Below are 19,547 nucleotides of genomic sequence, written 5' to 3'. Positions count from 1 at the left end.
TATCTTAGACTGTTTGCCTAGAAGCCTGTTGTCCCTGCTCACTCCTGTCCATGCCAAATCCCTATACCTTCACCAGGAAACGGAGGCTCAATGACCCAGAAGTAATTTGAGCAAACCTATCTCACTGTGGACACTTTCACTTCTATCTTCATTAACTCTTTGGTCCCTGTCAAGTATCCTGGAAGTGGGATTTATGTTTCAGCTGCTGGGTCTAGAGGATCTTAACATTTAGACAATTTGTACGTTTAACCGGGGCAGAAAATATTGCATGTTTTTCTAGACATATACAAATTGTTTTCTTTTTCTAGCAAAAGAACGCTGTGTTATCTCATTCGCTGTACTTTTTAACTGAAAGAATTTTAAAGAAAAGTAGCATGTTACCCAGATGAACGTCACTGATTTTGCCTCGCATGTGAAATCCCGCCCGATTAACAATCCCACGTCTTTTCCTTTCTTAAGAGAAAAACACACATGCACACACAATAAGCCTGCTCTCTTCAGGTGAGTGGACTGAGTGAACAGTCGCTCGTCCTGGGTGACTACCTATTTATAAGAGTTTACAATGGTAAAACGCTGAAGTCCGGGGACTTCACACCAGGCCCCAGAGCAGCAGTGCTAGTGAGACGTAAAAAAAACACTCAGTCCTGAAGCTTGCCTTCCTGATGTCCATCAAAAACCATCACTCTTAAGCAGTTAATTCTCCTTTTCTGTAAAACATGGAGGCTCCTCAAAATCTGTGCTCGAGGAAGGGCTCTCCAAGCATGTGTATTAGTACCCAGAGTGCCAGAAAAGCACCTCATCACTGCAGTCTCTGTGCCTTTCTAATTGCTACTATAATTTAGCATTTCTATTCTACCGTATTTCCCAAACACACCTGTCTTTGGTGAATTTATGTGAATACAAACATCAGTGATGAGGTCAGGAGGCCAACTTGCTCAGGGCAAACCCACATCAGAAACAACAAAATCAGACTTCCCTGGTGGCCCAGTGGTTAAGAATCCACCTTCCAATGCAAGGGACGTGGGTTCGAGCCCTGGTCGGGGAACTAAGATCCCACATGCCGCAGGGTAACTAAGCCTGCATGCCGTAACTACTGAGCCCGCGCACCACAACTAGAGAGGAGCCTGCGTGCCGCAGCTAAGACCCGACACAGCCAAAAACAAACAAATGAATAAATAAATATTGAAAAAAAAAAAAAGAAAAAGAAAAAAGAAACAACAAAATCAGAAACCGTCAGTGATAAGCACTCAGACACTTTCTTCAAATACGGAATGGATTTTATAAATGATTTCCCATAGCAGGATCCAATAGGCGAGCGTTCCTATTGTCTTTGGTACACTATAAGACAGGTTCACCAAAACACCATGAACTGACTCACAGGGGACAGGGTCTCACACTGTATTTCCTGTCTGGGTAACTCTTAGATGGGCTCTGTGATTTCATTCAAAAGCATGTAGAACGTACTACAGAATGCCGGTAAAGAGAAATAACGCTGTTCACCATCAAACTGGGATTTAATTTCCATTCTAGAGCTCCGACCACACAGAAACAGGTTAACCTGGAGGCCAATGTCCTTGCACGTGTCCCTACAAACAGGTCAGGCAGAACTTACGAGAAGCATGGCGGACGTCCCATTGGGTCTGGATAAGTGGATGGACATTTCAGGGAACATCCTGTCGATGCGGCTGATCACGTCGTCAACATACCTGAGAGGGAGAGAGACACACAGGTGTAAGAGCTGGAGCCCTAGCCACAGAAATACAAACCTACGGTACGCTTTCCTTCTCAATTTAATTTTTCATTAGTGAAATACGTTTTTAAGAAGGTAGATGGGATTTATAAGCCTTTTAAGGAAAAACACTACTCCCCAGTTCTCCCTCTTGCTTTTTAGTGATTTAGTGACCATCCGTTTTTTTAGTGATTTCTGTTGGTATTTACCTCTGTATTTCCACATGATGTGTTTTTAATGCCAGTTCTTGGTTTTCATTTTATTGGTCTTCATTTTTGGTCTTCATTTTTCATTTTAAGGTGTGACCTCGTGGCTTTCTTCTATAGACCAGAATTTAGTTCTGCCACCTTCCTGGCCACTGGGCTCCAATTACCGGGCCCCTCCCTCTGTCCTCCTGGTCTAGGGATGGAAGCAGCTTCCTGTTTTGCTCACCTCTGTCTGCCTTCCTGTTTCCTCTTTGGCTTCTCATCTCAATCACCTCAATAATCAAGTCTCTGGATTAAATTCCTTCTGTTTTAAATACCTGAAGTCATTCCTGTTTTTCTGGTTTGAGTCTAACTAATGCAAATGATCTCACCATTTTTGCTTAAATCAGTATTTCTTGTTTACATTCTAAAATATCTGCTATATATATTTTTTTAATAGCTGAGCTGCATAGTGGCTCGTGAGTATATTTATTCACTTGTACAGTTTTTTGTTTCACTGGATTTTCACTTGATTCTTTTTCTGTGTACCTGTGACAATTTTTTCCCTTAAACTCTCTACCTGACTCTAAAACTTCTCTGACTATGGTCAAACATATCAGACATATCAGTTTCCATTTTTTTCTTGGAAACATCCCTCTGAAAGGCAGTCTTCTGTTCTTCTGGTCCAAATGGAAGCTGTACCTATTACGATTCAATGATCATTGAGATAAATGACATTAAGCACTTAGCATGGCATAAACTTAGGGCTTAAAATTTATAAATACTCTTACTGGTATATCATGGGCATCGTGGGCATAGTCTGCAGAACTGTCCTCTCTTAGCAGGAAGAATCCCTCCCACCCCCAATACCCCAGCGGAAGCTCACTGAGAAAACACCAACCCACAGCATCAACAGATCTGGGTCTGGCTCAGATCCTCTGAGAATAAAATCACAGCAGCATTTGTGCTCACCGTCCAATCACACGGACACAAAGGGGATGTAGAAAACAGTAGCTGAGATGCAAAACTATCTGTTAAGAATTTTTACGTTGGATTTCGTATCTGTTGGATGCGACAAATTAAATTACACGTCCATTAGATCAGGGACATATAAAAGCTATGTTCTCTCGGGGAAAGAGGGAGATTCGCTCTCCACTCACAACATGAACAGAGTTTAGTTTGAAACCTGGGGCTCATGAGAGACAGCAGACAACACGATGCCAATTGTTAAAACGTGAACATCAACATATGAGCTATGGAAGTCAGTAATCTTGCTGATTAACCTATCAGGTTTTCCCTAGGGAACGTTATATGCAGTTTTAAACTTCAAGTTGAAAAACGAAGGGGGAAACTCTAGAAGGCCCAGTGGTGAGTAACAATGATAGGAAGACCAGAGCAGAGACAAGCGAGAAGGGGGGAGGTGCGCTAAAGGCTACTTGCTCCTGCAGAAAACGGGGCTGCCCGTGGGGAGACTCGGGTATTCTTCAAGTGTGCAAACGGCTTTTAAAACTCAGTACCGAAGAGCCATCTTCCATCTCAAGAAAGGACCACAAGGTGAGGATGTGGCATTAAAAAGCGAACTAGCTTAAAAAGAAAAGAGGTACTGCTTAAAGGCAAGGCTCCATTCTGTTGATTTTGAAAATGGTTTAGGAAACAATCTTTCCTGGATGGCTCAGAGCCAGACTGACTAAGACATCACGCATCATCTCCCGCGGTCCCTTCTAGATTTACAGCTTCACGATACACAACCTTGGCTCTAAGCTTAAACGCTACAAAAGAGGCGAAAAGATGAGAAAAGGAGGAAATTAACTCATTTTTCACAACTGCCTACTGTTTCTTGAGATGGTGGAAGACAGGTGGCAACCTTCATGTCAAAAGTTCACACCAGGTCACTGGAGACATTTCTGCATTTACAGACTGCTTTGCTAACAACTCTACGTGTGTGATGTAAACCCAGTTACTTCAGACTCAGCAGGAAGCAGAAATCCACTGTCCTGTGTGGATGGAGGTCATTGCTAAGTACATGCTAACGGGGAGGGGGACAGTCAATGTCTTCTGAACGGATCCTCAATCACTAGCCATTATAGCTCTGGACAGAATGCAAATGAATATGCAGAACTTGAGCACAAAGTTAACATGGTAATTTGCTCTCCCTTGTACCTTTCACCTTGAAGCTTCCGAAGTACTTTCTAGAAAACCTGTCTCTCTAGTAGGCTGGGAATTTAGGGGCATAGGTAGGTGAGGTGATGATTCCAGAAACCAAGTTCAGGGTGTAGGTTTCCAGGACTCTATGCCAGCTGCTCGGTTCGCTTGCTTTCAGCAGGGTCCAGCATTCTGAAAGGGCAGAGGCAACAAATGCTCCCTGACATTTCTGGAATCCTCTGCATACGAGCTCTTTACTTGTAAAGGGAGGCAGTGGCAGGAGAAAAGAGCCCCAGAAGAAATATCTGATGCGGACATGGGAAAGTAGAGAGGTCGGGGGCGGTATTTTTGGTTCCCTCCCCAGCCAGTGATCTCAGATAAAGCTCAGCAAAGCTCAACCCAAAGATTTTATTAAGCAAAAATGCGCTTCAAGGAGACGGTTCTTCATTCCCACACCTAACATAAAGGAGATGCAAATTTCCTTTTTACAGGTGACATTATGTATTTGCCAAAAAAGAGAAAGAAAGTCAGCTGCATCTTTCGCTGAGGAAAACAATGTCGGAATCCTAGAAGCAAAAAATCAAAACATTTCATTTTCAAATAGACCCAACCTTCAAAACGCAAATGCACCACTAGTGACTTGACAGAAATAAGGAAAGCTTGGAACGGCAAATTAAAAAGCTGGAGCTGAGATGACATTTTCTTTCTGCAGAGGGTGGGGGTTGGCATGGGGGGGGGCTCCTGGCTTCCTCTGTGTGCCCCGCCAGCCCCGCCAGCGCGTGCAGAGCTCAGAGCGCGGGCCCAGGACAGGTAGGAACAGCGCGCTCCCCTCCCACACGCCACCATATGCTGCACTCCGCTCTGCGGCAGGATCGAATGACTTTAATTTTTACCTTTGGAATATAGGCAAACAAGCACTAACACGGCAGTGGCGACTAGTTTACACTTGAGCAGACGCGGTGCAGAACGACATTAATTTCGTGCCAAATTGAGCAGTGAGTCACAATTTGCACATATCTGTCAACCTGTTAACAGGGTAATAACTTGGAAAGATTGCTGTTCCTATTTACATTACAGAGGCCTTTCGAAAACGGAGAGCTGCTTGGTTCTCCTCCTTGAAGCACTCAGCTGATCAGCTGGCTGGCTGGTCCAAGCACCAGGTTTTTAGAAACACAAACTCCTAGAAATCACAGGTTCAGATCAAGGTGTGATTCATAGTTTCAATATTTTCAGGTAGAAAATGAACTTTTAAGCAATTAGAGAATTCCATCTCCCTGTCCCGCTCCTCAGTTACAGTCAGACTCTCAATGGGTTCGGATCCAATTTCCCCAGTGCATCCGACGGCTCCTTCTCAGGCTTTCCAAAGGCTTCCTTAGTACCAAGCTTCAGTCTTAACTATTCCAACATCTCTGCTGATTCAGAAACAACCATGCCTTTCTCGGAATCCTAACATTTGTCTCTGAAGCCCTATAAACCTTGTTCTCTTCTGATTTTCTTCAAGTAGCTTGGCCTGCTCCTTTAAATGTCCTTAATCAGAGAATTAAAGAACACCGGGATCTCAGAGGTCCTCTTACTCAATGTCCCCGTCAATCTAGGGACTTAACAGCATCTCCAAGAGATGGTCTGCTTAAATAAACAAGCCTGTAGCACACCTTATAAGACAGCCCCGTGCACTGCTGGACCACCAGGCTGCTTCCAACCCACTGACCAGTATCTCCCTCCACCCAATTACTTCCTTCAGCCTTGTGAAATCACACACAAATATTTCCTCTGAAACCTAAAGGCTTTCTGCAAACGTGTAAAAGACTATTGGTTTTCCGACTTATCAGTGTTTTTAAATCTTTCTTGGGTCACAGATCCCTTTCAGAATGCACTAAAAACTAAAATATATGTCTGCACAAAATTTTGCATGTAATTTTCTGCAGTTTATAGGTCCCTTAAAGTCCATTCATGGACCCCAAGTTCAGAAAAACTGCTCTAGACCTGTTCTAGAATGAAGGTAACTGGTTTTCTTCTTTAGTCCTTTCTGGATGGAAAACTGTAGTTTTCAATAAAGCTATCTTCATTTTGGAAATATATATATATTTTTTGCAGCCTAGAAGTGAACATAACTGAAGTGGTAGTACCGGGGGTACAATGGATCTGATAGTTCTGATCATCTTAAAATCATGCTTCCATGCTGGAGTCCAAGGTTAGTGTTTGCTTTTAAACTACTGTCTCTCACTGCTTATCTTTCCAACAAAGTCAAGGACCTACTTCCATGACCTTAGAGGTCACCTGATAGTAAGTAACCCCTTCTGCCTTCTACAGCCACATCACCTGTGCTTTACAGCAGCTCCTTGCTTGTAAAAAGAGAGAGCTCCCCGCTTTCTGCATCACTGCTTAAGGCACAGCTCGGTGGTGAACTTAACCTCAAGTCCTCAGAGGGCCAACGAGGCCCCGAGGTCCAGCTGCTGCTCTGCTCTGGCCTGGCCCCGCCTCCTCCCCCCACGTCCAGAGCAGGCTCGCACTACCTTGCACGCTGTGCTGTGCACGTTCTACATTCTCCACCTGGAGGATTCCTCTCATAACTCCTCCCACCCCCATGCCCAGGTCAGCCCCATGCCTGCTTCAAGTCTTTGGGTTCCAGCTTAAATGACACTTCCTCAGGGGAACCTTCTCTGACACTCCCCCCGGCGCCCCATCAGTCAGTGCGCCCTTCATCTCACCTCTTATGGCACTTTTTTAAAATAAATCTTTATTGGAGTATAACTGGTTCACAATACTGTGTTAGTTTCTGCTGTACAACAAAGTGAATCAGCCATAGGCATACACACGTCCCCATATCCCCTCCCTCTTGAGCCTCCCTCCCACCCTCCCTATCCCACCCCTCCAGGAGGTCACAAAGCACCGAGCTGACCTCCCTGTGCTATGCAGCTGCTTCCCACCAGCCAACTATTTTACATTTGATAGTGTATATATGTTGATGCTACTCTCGCTTTGCCCCAGCTTCCCCCTCCCACCCCATGCCCTCAAGTCTATTCTCTATGTCTATGTCTTTATTCCTGCCCTGCCACTAGGTTCATCAGTACCAGTTTTTTTAAGGTTCCGTATATATGCGTTAGCATATGGTATTTGTTTTTCTCTTTCTAACTTACTTCACTCTGTATGGCAGACTCTAGGTCCATCCACCTCACTACAAATAACTCAGTTTCGTTTCTTTTTATGGCTGAGTAATGTCCCATTGTATATATGTGCCACATCTTCTTTATCCAATCATCTGTCAGTGGACATTTAGGTTGCTTCCATGTCCTGGCTATTGTAGACAGTGCTGCAATGAACACTGTGGTACATGTCTCTTTTTGAATTATGGTTTTCTCAGGGTATATGTCCAGTAGTGGGATTGCTGGGTCATATGGTAGTTCTATTGTTACACTTTTTAATCCTCTCTGCGTCTCCCGTCCCAGTTGTAATTAAGCAATTTTTCCCAGTGATTACTTAAGGTCCATCTCCTCAACAGGTCTCTCCAGGGGACTGCATGACCGCCTTCTTCAAGGCTGAATCCCAGCAACTGGCCACGGTGCCTGGTACCCACCAGGCACTCCTTAAATATTTGCCGAAGGAGCAGACAGGACATTAAAAGTAAGCTATGCAGACGCCAGTTAGGCGGTTATGAAACAACTACAATGCAAAGTTCTCTTTAGCAGGTGAAGATGTGACGTGTTGAGTTCACTACATTAGCCATCAAAAGTCACTAACAACGGCAACCACAGAGCCCCTCAGAACGCACCTCAAAGAAGGCAGCAGAGAGTCTTCAAAGTCTTAAAGCTTCATACGCAGCTACAAGATCCCTGCATCTGTTTTAGGAGCAGCTCGATGCTTCTAAGAAGGAAGAGCGTTCTGAAGGCATGCATTGTGTTACTGACATGCCAGTTTTCAAATGCTGCTTTTAATGAACTAATTAATTCTGCAAAAACATTAGGACAAAGATGTGTGCTATCAAATCAGGATTACAATACCAAAATGATAACAAAACAGAATGTGGAAGACATTTCTAAAGATATCGGTTTTGCAAAACATTAGTTGTCTCCCCTACACACTGAAATATATTGCAGGGTACCTGTTATTAAAGCCTTAAAATAACTTGCTGGACAGATGGCTTAGTTCTCTAAAGTCTGACCCCCCCCTCAAAGGAAAAAAAAACAAAAAAACCCCAACAAACCTGGACTCTAGCCAGTGATCCCGTGTTAGCGAGACGTTTAGCAGCTCCGACCAGATTTAAATAGCATTTACCCCACACCGTGTGTACGATACATGCCGTTCATTTTCTCCACCCGTACAAAATCTGAAAGTTAGGAAATCATATATTAATAAACCACCTTTCTGGGGAAAGGGTAATGCCCAGCAGATAACAAAAAACCAAAAAAAAGGAGTAATTTGCACCATCTGAAAATAATTTAAGATTTTCCTCCACACCTGTCCAGAATGATGAGACCAAGAGGACTTTGCCAGTGGGTGGAAACAGAAGGGGGTTTGTTTAATTACTTCATGAGAATGAGACTGCCTGAAACTCCAACTATCAATCTCAATATGCTGAAGAAACAGGGTTGGAAACTTAGGTCAAACTTGCTCACTTCCTCCACTTTGGTCAAATTTCTCAGGTTTGTAAAATATTTGTATCATCACGTAGGTCAGAGATGTTTAGTTATTCTCTAACTGTACGTAAAAAAGCAAGACTAGACGAGTGACAGACAGAAAGAGAAGCTAAGATTCCTCCACCGTCTCTCACCACACTCCCTCCCTTGCCACCTCTACCCAGCTAGCTAGCTACCTACTGTTATTCTCTTTCAAGAAAAGACACTCAAAACTTCAAAATCTCTTTATGGAAACTCAACACCTAAGCAGACATGGCTGTCAAGAGTAGGAAGAGCTGCTTCCTCAGAGTGGAACTGTAGCCAGGCCACAGAAGTAGAAGGGGAGCTTTCCCCTCTTCCCTCCTGAGTAGCTTATGAACTTTGAACTACGTGAATGTGTTACCTGAACAAATCTGGGAGAACCACCTGGGCAAGCAAACAAAAGCTACCTCCATTTCCATAAGTTGAAATAAACGCGCAAACACTCACCATATACTGAAATACAGAAACTAACCTTCCTTCTTCCATTGGGTGTCAAGCAGCCCAGTAAGCCCTGGGTATGTATGAACTGGAACACACGGCAAATACCATCATAAAGACAGAATTCTTATACACGATTTAGCATGATTTAGAGAGGTAAAGAATTCAGTTTGTAAACTATCCCTATTATCTATTAACAAATATTTATTGAGTGCCTATAGTTGTCAATAATTACTGTGTTCAGGGAATGATCTTAAGTACTAAGGATTAAAAATAAATAAATTGTATTAGCTGGCTCACAGCAGGCTTTCTCTGGAGGGACAGGTCCAGTCTGTGCTTTCTGCTGGAGAAGAGTCAGGTTGAGCAGGAAAGCAGGCCTTGCTTTCCAGTTTTCAAAGCACTTTTGTATTCTTTATCTCATTCGATCTCTCACTAACTCTGTAAAATAAGAAGGGCAAGTGCCAAACTCCTACTTCATAAATGACAGAAAAAAGGAGGTTAAGTGACCTGCCCGAGGTAACAGCACAGCTAAATGGCAGAGCCGGGCCCAGAACTGACGTCTCCGATCCCCATTCCAGGGCTTTCCTGCACATCACAGTGCTTTTATAGGTCTGTGAGGATTGCACGGAAAAAGCAGATTGCCTTTTTATCATTCCCCGGGCTTTATAAGACAACTGAGAAAGTTTTGAGTAGCGTATTGACAAAATGGAATCAATGCATGACTTTCTCTCTTCCCAGTCGTTCAGTAAATATCCACTCGGTGCCTAACTGAGCCCAGGGACACAGTGATGCTCAGGTGGTCTCCGCCCTCAGGGGGCTCACACTTCATTTGGTTACAAGCCATTTTCCTTCAAGATCACAGGCTTATTTCCAGGAAAAAACAGGACAACTAAGTTAAATTTCCTTCCATTCCCCAGTTGGGAGAAAATCAAAGCGCAAAGTTGGTAGGTTACAGGAAGGGGTGAAAGGTGAATACTTGTTTTGCATTTTACTTTACATTAATAACTAAAAGGTAGACGTTTTTCTCAACGTCTGTTCTTCTTGCATTAAAAATTTATTCAGGGGGACTTCCCTACAGTGGATAAGTGGATAAGACTCTGCACTTCCAATGCAGGGGGTCTGGCTTTGATCCCTGGTCAGGGAACTAGATCCCACATGCATGCCGCAACTAAGAGTTCGTATGCCACAACTAAAGAGCCCATGTGCCGCAACTAAGGAGCCTGCCTGCTGCAACTAAGGATCCCTCGAGCTGCAACTAAGGAGCCTGCCTGCTGCAACTAAGAGCTGGTGCAACCAAATAAATAAATAAATACTTTAAAAAAATTTATTCAGATATTGGTGGGTCCTAGTTTTCCCTAAAATGCTGAAACAATGTATTAAGCTTGGGAAAGAATTCTGATTTCACCCAACATCTACCTCCTCTGGGAGCCCTTCCATGTTACAGAGAGGGAAAAAAAACCCAAACAAACAAAACACCCACATCGAACTTTCCAGCAAGACCAATTTACAATAGTTGTTAAATCAGTCACCTCTGTCGGATCTGCGAAAATGACCCTCAGAGCTCACAGCCCGCTCCCTTTCATGCTGGGTTCCTGTAACCACACTCTCCCCGCACCCCTCAGGGGAAGGGCCGGCCTGGGCTACTGCACTAGTCCCTGTGTTTTCCCACACCTGCCTGCACCTCTGGAAACAGGCCCTTTAGAAAAGACCTCCTCAAACTGGAGACCGCCTCTTTGCTGGAGACGCCTCCCGGAACTCTAAAAGGTTCCCCTCAAATAAATCCTATGACGTTCCAACCAACCTTGCAATTCTCCCGCTAGAACAAGAAATCGGAAAAATAAATTCAAAAATAGCTCAACTAATTGAGAACAGTAGTGACACGACTATTCTAAATTGGTAATGAAGTAAAACTTCACATACACTCTGCTTAGCACTCTAATTCAACATCATTCGTTTAACAAGTGTCTCCTGGAGTGTTTCAACTGTGGACGTGACTACTTTTGAAATTCATGGCTTTAAACAGAATAATGGGATCATAATGCAAGTATCTGCCTCGCTGAGAAACTGTCACCCACTCTTCTCCTCCTCTCAGTGCCCCTTTCTCCGTAAAGGGGCCACGCCCCTCCACGCTGCAGGCACAAACCGTTCCTTCTCAGACCACTGCCAAGCGCTAGTTTGCTTTTCCCTCTAAGTTCACCGTCCAGTTCACATTTGCCCCAGACCAACAATTTCCAAAGCGTGACATGAAACTCACAGGGCGGCATGTGGGGTGGGGTTAGGTGATCTATGGATGTACACAGACAAGTATATAAGGAGCAAATAAAACCTGTGATCTCATAGATATTACTTCTTAGAAAGGGGTTAAGTTTTAAAAATGAGTTTATTTAAAGAAAAATATTACGCAAATAATAGAACAGCTGACCAAAGATTACGGCAAAAATCCTAGAGGTGGTTGAAAATGACTGAGTGTAGAAACGCCCTTCAAATAAGGCAGGTAATTAAACAGCTTTGTTTCAAAAAGGTTTTGCTTGTCTTTGTAGACTGCGGGGGTTTTTCCATTCTTAATGAATCTTCAGTTTTAGACCTTAAAAAAAAGAAAGTTTTCACCCATACATCTGGAGCTATTGAAAAGAGGAGCTGTAGCTAAGCATCCTGGGAGGGGGTAGGTGTTTAGGTCAGCAATACTGCGAGGCACGGGCTCTGGCTGATCCATCACCCTGGGAGCTGACTACACGAGAAAGCGCGTCTGGGAATCTGCTACGTGAGCACGGGACCGGGGCCTTCTTAACAGAAAATAAAATGGCTTCCACTCGGGCACCGGCATGCACGGCCACGGGCTCCAGAATTCCTTTTGCCACCCTCGAAGGAGTTAAAACTTGTACCAGAATAGATTTCTCCCAGTGGAGCCAAATCTAGGATTCTACCGGTGGCAGGTAAAAGATGCTTACGGCACCCTGAACAACCTCTCAGAGGGCACCCCCACAGGTTTACGGTGGCCTCACCAAACCGGGGCCGACTCAACATTTACCGTATTGCCGTAAGCTGAGAAATCTTGTGGCAGTCTTTCAAATCCTGGCACAAGCTTTTACACTGCACATCAGAGGAGAAATAAAGTCAATCAATCTGACCCTCTTGCTCACCCCCCTGCGTCCTGCCTACTTGTTCCTCTCCCACAGCACTCCCATCCCAAGGAAACTTTCCTCTGCCCAGGGAAAGGGGAAAACTTCAGAGGAACAAAGCCCATCATTTACAACAAGGAAGGTCATAAGAATGATTTGAAAAAACAAACAAACAAACAAAAAGCTTGGAAGGGTGACTTCATCCAGAAAATGTTCCTCAAAACAGTCGACAACAGGCCTCTCAGTAATGAACACAATAGAGAAAAATCACTGAAATCAAGAGCAGATAATTTGGAAAATAAATAAATAAAATTGAGAAATGTCTAGCTAGACTGATCAAAGAAAAAGAAACAAGACACAACTTACCAATATCAGGAATGAACAAGAAAACATCACTCATTCTAGAGACATTAAAAGGATAATAAAAGAATGTTACAAACAACTTTGTGCAAACAAATTCGACAAGTTAGATGAGATGAACAGTCTTTGAAAGATATAAATTATATGACTGATATAAGAAGAAATAAAAATCTAAATTGCCCTATATCTTTTTTTATTCATTAAATTTGTTATCAAAAGTCTCCCCATACAGAAAACTCCAGGCCCGCATGGATTCACTGGTTAATTCTAACAAAAATTTAGGGAAGCGATAATACCAATCTTAAGGAAACGCTTTCAGGAAACAGAGGAAGAAGGAACACGCTCGACTGATTTGATGGGGCCAGAATACCCTCACACTGAAACCAGACAAAAGCACATTACAAACAGAGAAAACTACAGACTATATTCCTCATAAACAAAGACATAAAATCCCTTAACAAAGTATTAGCAAACAGAATCCAGCAATACATAAAAAAGACAATACGTCATGATCAAGAGTGACCTCTAGAAAGGCAAAGTTGAATTAACATTGAAAAATCACCCCATGTTGTGGTATATACATAAAATGGAATATCATTCGGCATAAAAGGGTGCATTTTGTGTAAATTATACTTCATTAAGGCTGCTTTTTTAAAATGTTTAGAATATGTGTTGAATTCTCTGCACTACCGTCAAATATTAATGGGGTGAGAGTCAAATTAAGTCATTTTAGATAAGTCTTCGGGAGACAAGGAGAGAGACTGGATCCCCTGGGGACTCTAGGTGGTGAGAGCTTAGTTTGCTGCACTAAGCCTGTGTGAGTGTCAGGAAGACCATGTGCAACAATGCAGCCCTAAACCAGGCGAGGGGCAGGGGCAGCATGGCAGTCACAGTGCTCAAAGGCTCAGGTGCAAAGTTGGGTTTCATCATCATCACTGTCTTCTCATCAGAGCCTGGGACCAGTCCTTACAACTTCGGTGTAAATGGACATGAATCCATAGAAAGTACGAGAGGAGATGCAGCCTTCACATACCAAACATGCCCACAGCAGCAGAATTTCAGCAGGACAACCTCATACTGTGATGCTCTTTTGGCCTCCGTATTTGCCCACCTGGATTATTAAGCATTTCACATGCGTTTAAATATAGAAAATATTTTGGATATGTTTAGACCTGTACATTACTACTAAAGCAAGATATTTCCCTGGGAACAATTTTTGGATACTTTCTTTTCAGATGGAAAGGGAACAACAAATATTTTAAGAAGGCAGTACTGTAGTTCAGATCATAAGATCGCGAGTCGCACTGGATGGGTTCAGGTTCTAGCTCTACTAAGTGAGGCAAATTACTGGTGCCACCATTTTCTCCATCACCCCATCTTAGCCCAAAGTGTGTGGGGCAGTGTGCGTAGCTGAGAGAATCCTGGATTAAGTGTAGAAAGATCTGGGCTCTATCCTGGTTCTCCTGCTCACTCACAGGGCCACAGCGGGCAAATCATCTAGCCCTTCCAGCTTTGGTTTCCTCTTCTTTGGACTAGATGATCTCTAAAGGTCCTTCCAGCTCTGGTCAGTTCAATATACACTCCCTGAGAGCTTACTATATGCACAAAGAAGCAATTATACAGTTTCTAAAGACTATCCATCTTCGAATGGTACATATGGTGATTATTCTAGAAAATTCAATCAGTCAGAACACCCCATGCCTTAACCTTTGTGAATAATTGAAATCTATTGTACTTTAGTAAAATTCATCAGTGTTTTAACAGCAAGACTATTTCAAGTATACAGTCCTGGCATAAAACACATTGCCTTTGTCACTGTCTAGTGGGGCCCATTGCTAGAAATGTCTGAAGAAACGTATAACTAGAAAGGATTCCTGCAACCAAGTCTTAGGACTAAAGATGAGTGTCTTAGCAAGAACCCCAGGAAACAGCCATTCTGTAATCAAGGAAATTTACAGGAAGGATCCTACCCACTAGAGCTCACACGTGGGTACTTCCCGTGGCTGAGCAGAATGCCCCAGGGCTCGTGTTAATTAACAGGCACACAAGGAATACATCTTTCACCTGAGGATCTGAGAATAAAATAGATAAAATCAAATATTTGCTTGAATGCTAATGACTTTAGGAATAGAAGTCAGGAACATAAGCATACAGGTCCTTCAATTCTTAAACTTCGGACACCCACGCTCGTAAACAGAAGATCTGTTACCACAAACAGAGGCGGCCATAACTCAGATCTGGTTACGTTATACCCATCACTCCACGTAATGCTCCAAATATCACCACATACACCTACCCTATGAAGGCTTTAACTCAGTTCTGACCCGTGGAGGGGTGTGTGTGTGCAGGTGTGCACGTGCATTGGGGACGCGGCTCATAGTGATGGAATGTCCGTTTCTCCTGCTCGGATCCCTCCGTTGTCCTCGACACGGAGGACTCAGTGAATCACCCTGTGAATGAGTCGACAACACAATGGTGTCCAAGTCAAACCCTTGGAATTGTGTTAATCCGGAGGATTACATGTAAAAGGAGAGGGAATCACTCCATTTTGGTAAAAAGGGTGTAGTACCAACGTGAATAATAACAAAGGGATGACAAATTGGAGGGTATGCTTAGAAGATGAACACACCAAGGAATCCTTTTTGGAAACAAGGTGTACAAAGACTTAACAACCAGGGGAGAGAGTCTGTCTCTAACAGAGAGGAGATGATACAGCTACTCCTGAAACGTGCAAATGGAAGTTGCTGAGTGAAGACAGATCAATTATTCTCGGTCGATGAGAATAATGAGAGAGAGTTCCAGCAGGGAACACCGAGGTTAAATATCAGGCACAACTTTACAAGTGGAAGCATCGCCAGCAGAGTAGAGAGGCTGCCAGGAGGCGAGGAAGTGACCGCCTGTAGAGGCATTCAGGGTTAAACCTGACACCTGCCTAATTATGCCTGGAGTTATTCCTGCCACAGTTCAGGAGAACAGCGGAGGTGTGCCATCAGAGAGGTCTGTTCTGATCTAAGGGAGGATGAAAACAAGGAGGTTAAACTCCTGCTTTTCAACACTTGTAACCCTCTGGAGTAAGTGAGGGTTTTGCCCACTGGGCAAAACTCTTGACATTTAAACCCATCACAAGCCTGTTAAAATGGCCTGCAATCTGCTGCAGCGGGCAAGAAATCAAGATAATGGCGACTTGTTTTGGAGAAAAGACAGGCAGCCGTCTGGGAGGTGCTCTGGGTGATACACACCACACCCAGAGAACAGTATGTCCTCCCTGCCCGCAATGCTCTATGACATTTTTCAGTCCTAATTCAAAGCTTCCTTTGTTGAGTTCCAAACGGGCACATTATTTGTTGTTAAACAGTGTAAAGTGTTTAAGCTTCATTAGCACGACTCAGAAACTTTTCATCATTTTCAGGAAGGTTCTAAGGGCCTGCTGACAGCTCTGGGAAACACGACTTTTTTCAGATTTCCACTGTAAATGATGACTGACCATTGCCCTCTGCATTCCAAGGCCTAATGAAGGCAGCAGGGTACAAGGCAGAACTCGCACCTTCATTAACTAGCTGAGGGATCCCGTGCTGGGGAAATACCTAAGCTAGCAGAGCCCACGCATGCCCACTGGGACCCAAACGCTCTCAGGCTAAAAGGCTTTTTGCTCACTCTCTGAGATGACAGCGCATACAGTGTCACTCCCAGCACTTTTTTTCCTCCATGAGAAGGACTTTAGTGAATCTGCCATTTTTGGAAATACAGTCCAAGAGTTGACAGATTTAAGAATCATAATAACAGCCCCCCCAAAGAATCATAAAATTCTGGAGCTGGAATGCAACTGGGAGGATGGCTAGTCCAAATTCTTTACTCTTTGGAAGTGAAACTGGGGCGCAGAGGTTGGCAGGCTTGGGTAAAGCCTTCTAGCTGGTTGTAGACCGAGCTGGGATTAGAATGCAGACCTTCTGAATCTCTTCCGGTCCTAGATATGTGGCTACTAATAAATGTTACGAACCAGTAAACTCTTCCAAAAGACAGATTTAAGAGCCTCTTAGAGTCACGTGTAAAAAAGTCGTCATTGTATTTTTCCACTGCAGTTTTTACAATATTCTTATCCACTCTCATTTTTCCAACAAAACATTCTGGTCATAGTTTAAATGTACTTGAAATTATGCCACACGGTTTGGAGAAATCTCCTCGATCTATTTTCAAGCACGGACTTTGGAGAAATAATGAGTTTGTGTTAAATGCACGCTTGGATGTACTCAACTCAATCTAGGCGGGATACCACCCCATGCTCGGTATCTGCTTTAGTATTTTCTGAAAAACTTTTGGAAAAAAAAAAATAATCCAGTTACACGCATTTTCAGCACTATTCCCTTCTGTGAAGAGGTAAAGCTGGATGAAGAGTAGAGTAAAATGGTTTCATTTTATGTGGATTTCAAGTAACGGGCTAATGATTTTCATTCTGCAGATGTGGATGACACTTCAGCATTGATTCGAACACGCTGGATTCATCTATTTTGGTTTGTGAGGAAGTTTCTACTCTAAAGATAAAACTTCAAAAAACTGAACATATATTTCGAAAACCTGTGCTGCACTGGTCAGTAAAATATTGAAGCATCATGTCCAACGAGACCATTTTCAAGCCATACGTCACTTTCTGTTTGGGTCCAACCCAACTGTTTGAAAGCTCATTTTTACAGTGTTCAGGGATAATAACAACCGTATCATTCACAGGAGCCATGTCCAGTCAATTTCTACAGAGAGTAAATGGAATTTTTCCAAATAGATCAAGTTTTAGTGGAGAGAACAAGGACCCCCTGGGGTTAGTATTTCTGAAACAAAATGGCCAGAAATTAAGTTTAGATAATTTCAGGGTATATTTTTCAAGTGTGACTGGCTCAAAATGGGAGGGCCGCCACCTTAAACATGACATTTTTTAAAGCCCCCAGAAGCAGCAAGCAGAAAGAGAAGATGGGAACAACCATGATCCCTGTGTCATGGCAAAAGGATTTCTGATACCAACAGCTGTAAGGGGCAGGACTCAGTCCCTGCAGCCTGGCCTCATTCGTCTACCACTACCGGACAATGGGCTCTTCCTCGTTAGCAAAGGTTTCAGAGGCCTCACGCCTATGTCTTTGGATGCCTGAATTTAATTTTATTCACTTTTATGACTATCTTTTTAAAACACAGGCATAGTTATTCCTAACAAGAAAACAAATTTATTTCATTAACGTTACAGGCATCAACTCAAACCCTTGTGCTTTATATTTAAAGTTGCTTTTTTTCCGGTTTCTTTTCCTGTTATGTGAGCATTGGCTCCTGGCTGTTGTTAGTGTGTGTGCTGCATGTTTCCAAACGCGTTACCCTGACAACCCAAAGAAAATGGGCTCTGCAGGAGGGTCTCTGACAGTCTGGGGAAATGACAACAGCAACATCAGTGAGGCCCTCGCTCGTGCTTCTTGGTTCTTGACTATGTAACAATTTGGGGGCCAGAAACTGAACAGTGACTAAGTGAGTGCGCGCCTATACGATGCTGGTGACCCACCTGGCATTAAGTCCCTCCAGTCTGACTGTGAGGCAATGGAGAAAGCAGCAGAGATGCTGAAAGGGGTGAACACATGGGCTCTGGGGAACTTGGGCAAGTAAGTAAACACTCTCAGCTTCAGTTTCCTCAACTAAAAAATGATGGTAATGGTTGCATTTAGCTCAGAAGGTTGTTAGGATTAAATAAGGTGTGAACGACTTAGAACAGTGCCTGAAACCGGGTAATTGCTCAAAAAACAACAGCTGCCTGAGGTGGTGGTAGTGGCGGTGGTGGTGACGATGTACGACTGTGAGGCAGTATCCCGGCTCATCTGCGCCTTTGTTAATTCCTTCAGTGCCAAGATGGTCAACGAAAATTTCATCCACTGAAGGCAAATCACTTTGGCCCCTTGTCAGGCCCACAAATAAAGCACCATGGGGATTTTTTTTTTTTTTTTTTTTTTTGCAGTACGCAGGCCTCTCACTGTTGTGGCCCCTCCCGTTGCGGAGCACAGGCTCCGGACGCGCAGGCTCAGTGGCCATAGCTCACGGGCCCAGCTGCTCCGCGGCATGTGGGATCTTCCCAGACCGGGGCATGAACCCGTGTCCCCCGCATCGGCAGGCAGACTCTCAACCACTGCGCCACCAGGGAAGCCCACCATGGGGATTTTTAATGATGTAAGAACAAGAGGAAGAAGAGGGGAGTTGGTGGTGGTGGTGGTGGGGAGATCGTGGTCTTGTGATGTTGGTACCTAACCCCTGTCCCAATCTCTCTTATTTAAACCTTGAACCAAGGATGTGCAATTCTTATAAGATGGTGGTCTGTTTTAGAAAGTGGACAGCATAAGGTTTAAGCACAAGCGATCAAACTGGTCTGCTCTGATGGAGTCCTTTCAACACAAGGATGTATTAACCATATTTCAAGCTTTCCCACAGCACTACGCTAATGCACGTTCAACGTTACATTCTAAAATACCTCAACCCCTCCAGCAATTCCATTCTCAGTTATTTTAAACTCACTGTATTTATGTGACTGTACCTTTCTCAGGAAAGGTTTTTTAAAAGCGAAAGTATATAAACTTAGAGATATCATGTATGCATTACGAATTTTATTTACCACGATCTATATCATTTATAGGTATTTTCACTTAATGTAAAAAAGGTTTGGGAAGGTGAAAAAATTCAGATCCCTTAATTTTTTCTTTTGCAAATAAATTATTCATGAAGCTCTCTCCCTCATTCCCAAATGGTTAGGTTTAAACAACTGCTTAAAGTGCTGTTTTTAACTGAAGAACACATTATTCATAAAGCCTGCAGCCCAGGAAACACTTACTTGATAACTGGTCATTTTCATCTGATCAATGACTTCACAGGGATGAAACAGACCACAGTGGAATATGCTTCCAGC

General features: G+C 43.5%; 1 protein-coding gene across 5 annotated transcripts in view; it reads right to left on the bottom strand.

Moving 5' to 3' along the window:
* The window catches only part of MED27 (mediator complex subunit 27), a 198,668-nt gene that overhangs the window by 66,435 nt on the left and 112,686 nt on the right, over positions 1–19,547 (bottom strand). For 4 of the 5 annotated variants that reach the window (XM_027104464.1, XM_027104466.1, XM_027104465.1 and 1 more), the window contains exon 4: positions 1,613–1,706. In XM_027104464.1, coding sequence (XP_026960265.1) covers positions 1,613–1,706 — 94 coding nt within the window. Of the gene's footprint in view, positions 1–1,612; positions 1,707–8,257; positions 8,381–19,547 lie in introns of those variants that run through there. The other variant, XR_003432432.1, reaches the window with a different exon arrangement.

Source organism: Aethalodelphis obliquidens, unplaced genomic scaffold (genome assembly GCF_003676395.1).
Source record: "Aethalodelphis obliquidens isolate GAN/ISIS:26980383/991018 unplaced genomic scaffold, ASM367639v1 scaffold7, whole genome shotgun sequence".
Taxonomy (NCBI): domain Eukaryota; kingdom Metazoa; phylum Chordata; class Mammalia; order Artiodactyla; family Delphinidae; genus Aethalodelphis; species Aethalodelphis obliquidens.
This window is presented reverse-complemented; position numbering and strand designations above follow the sequence as displayed.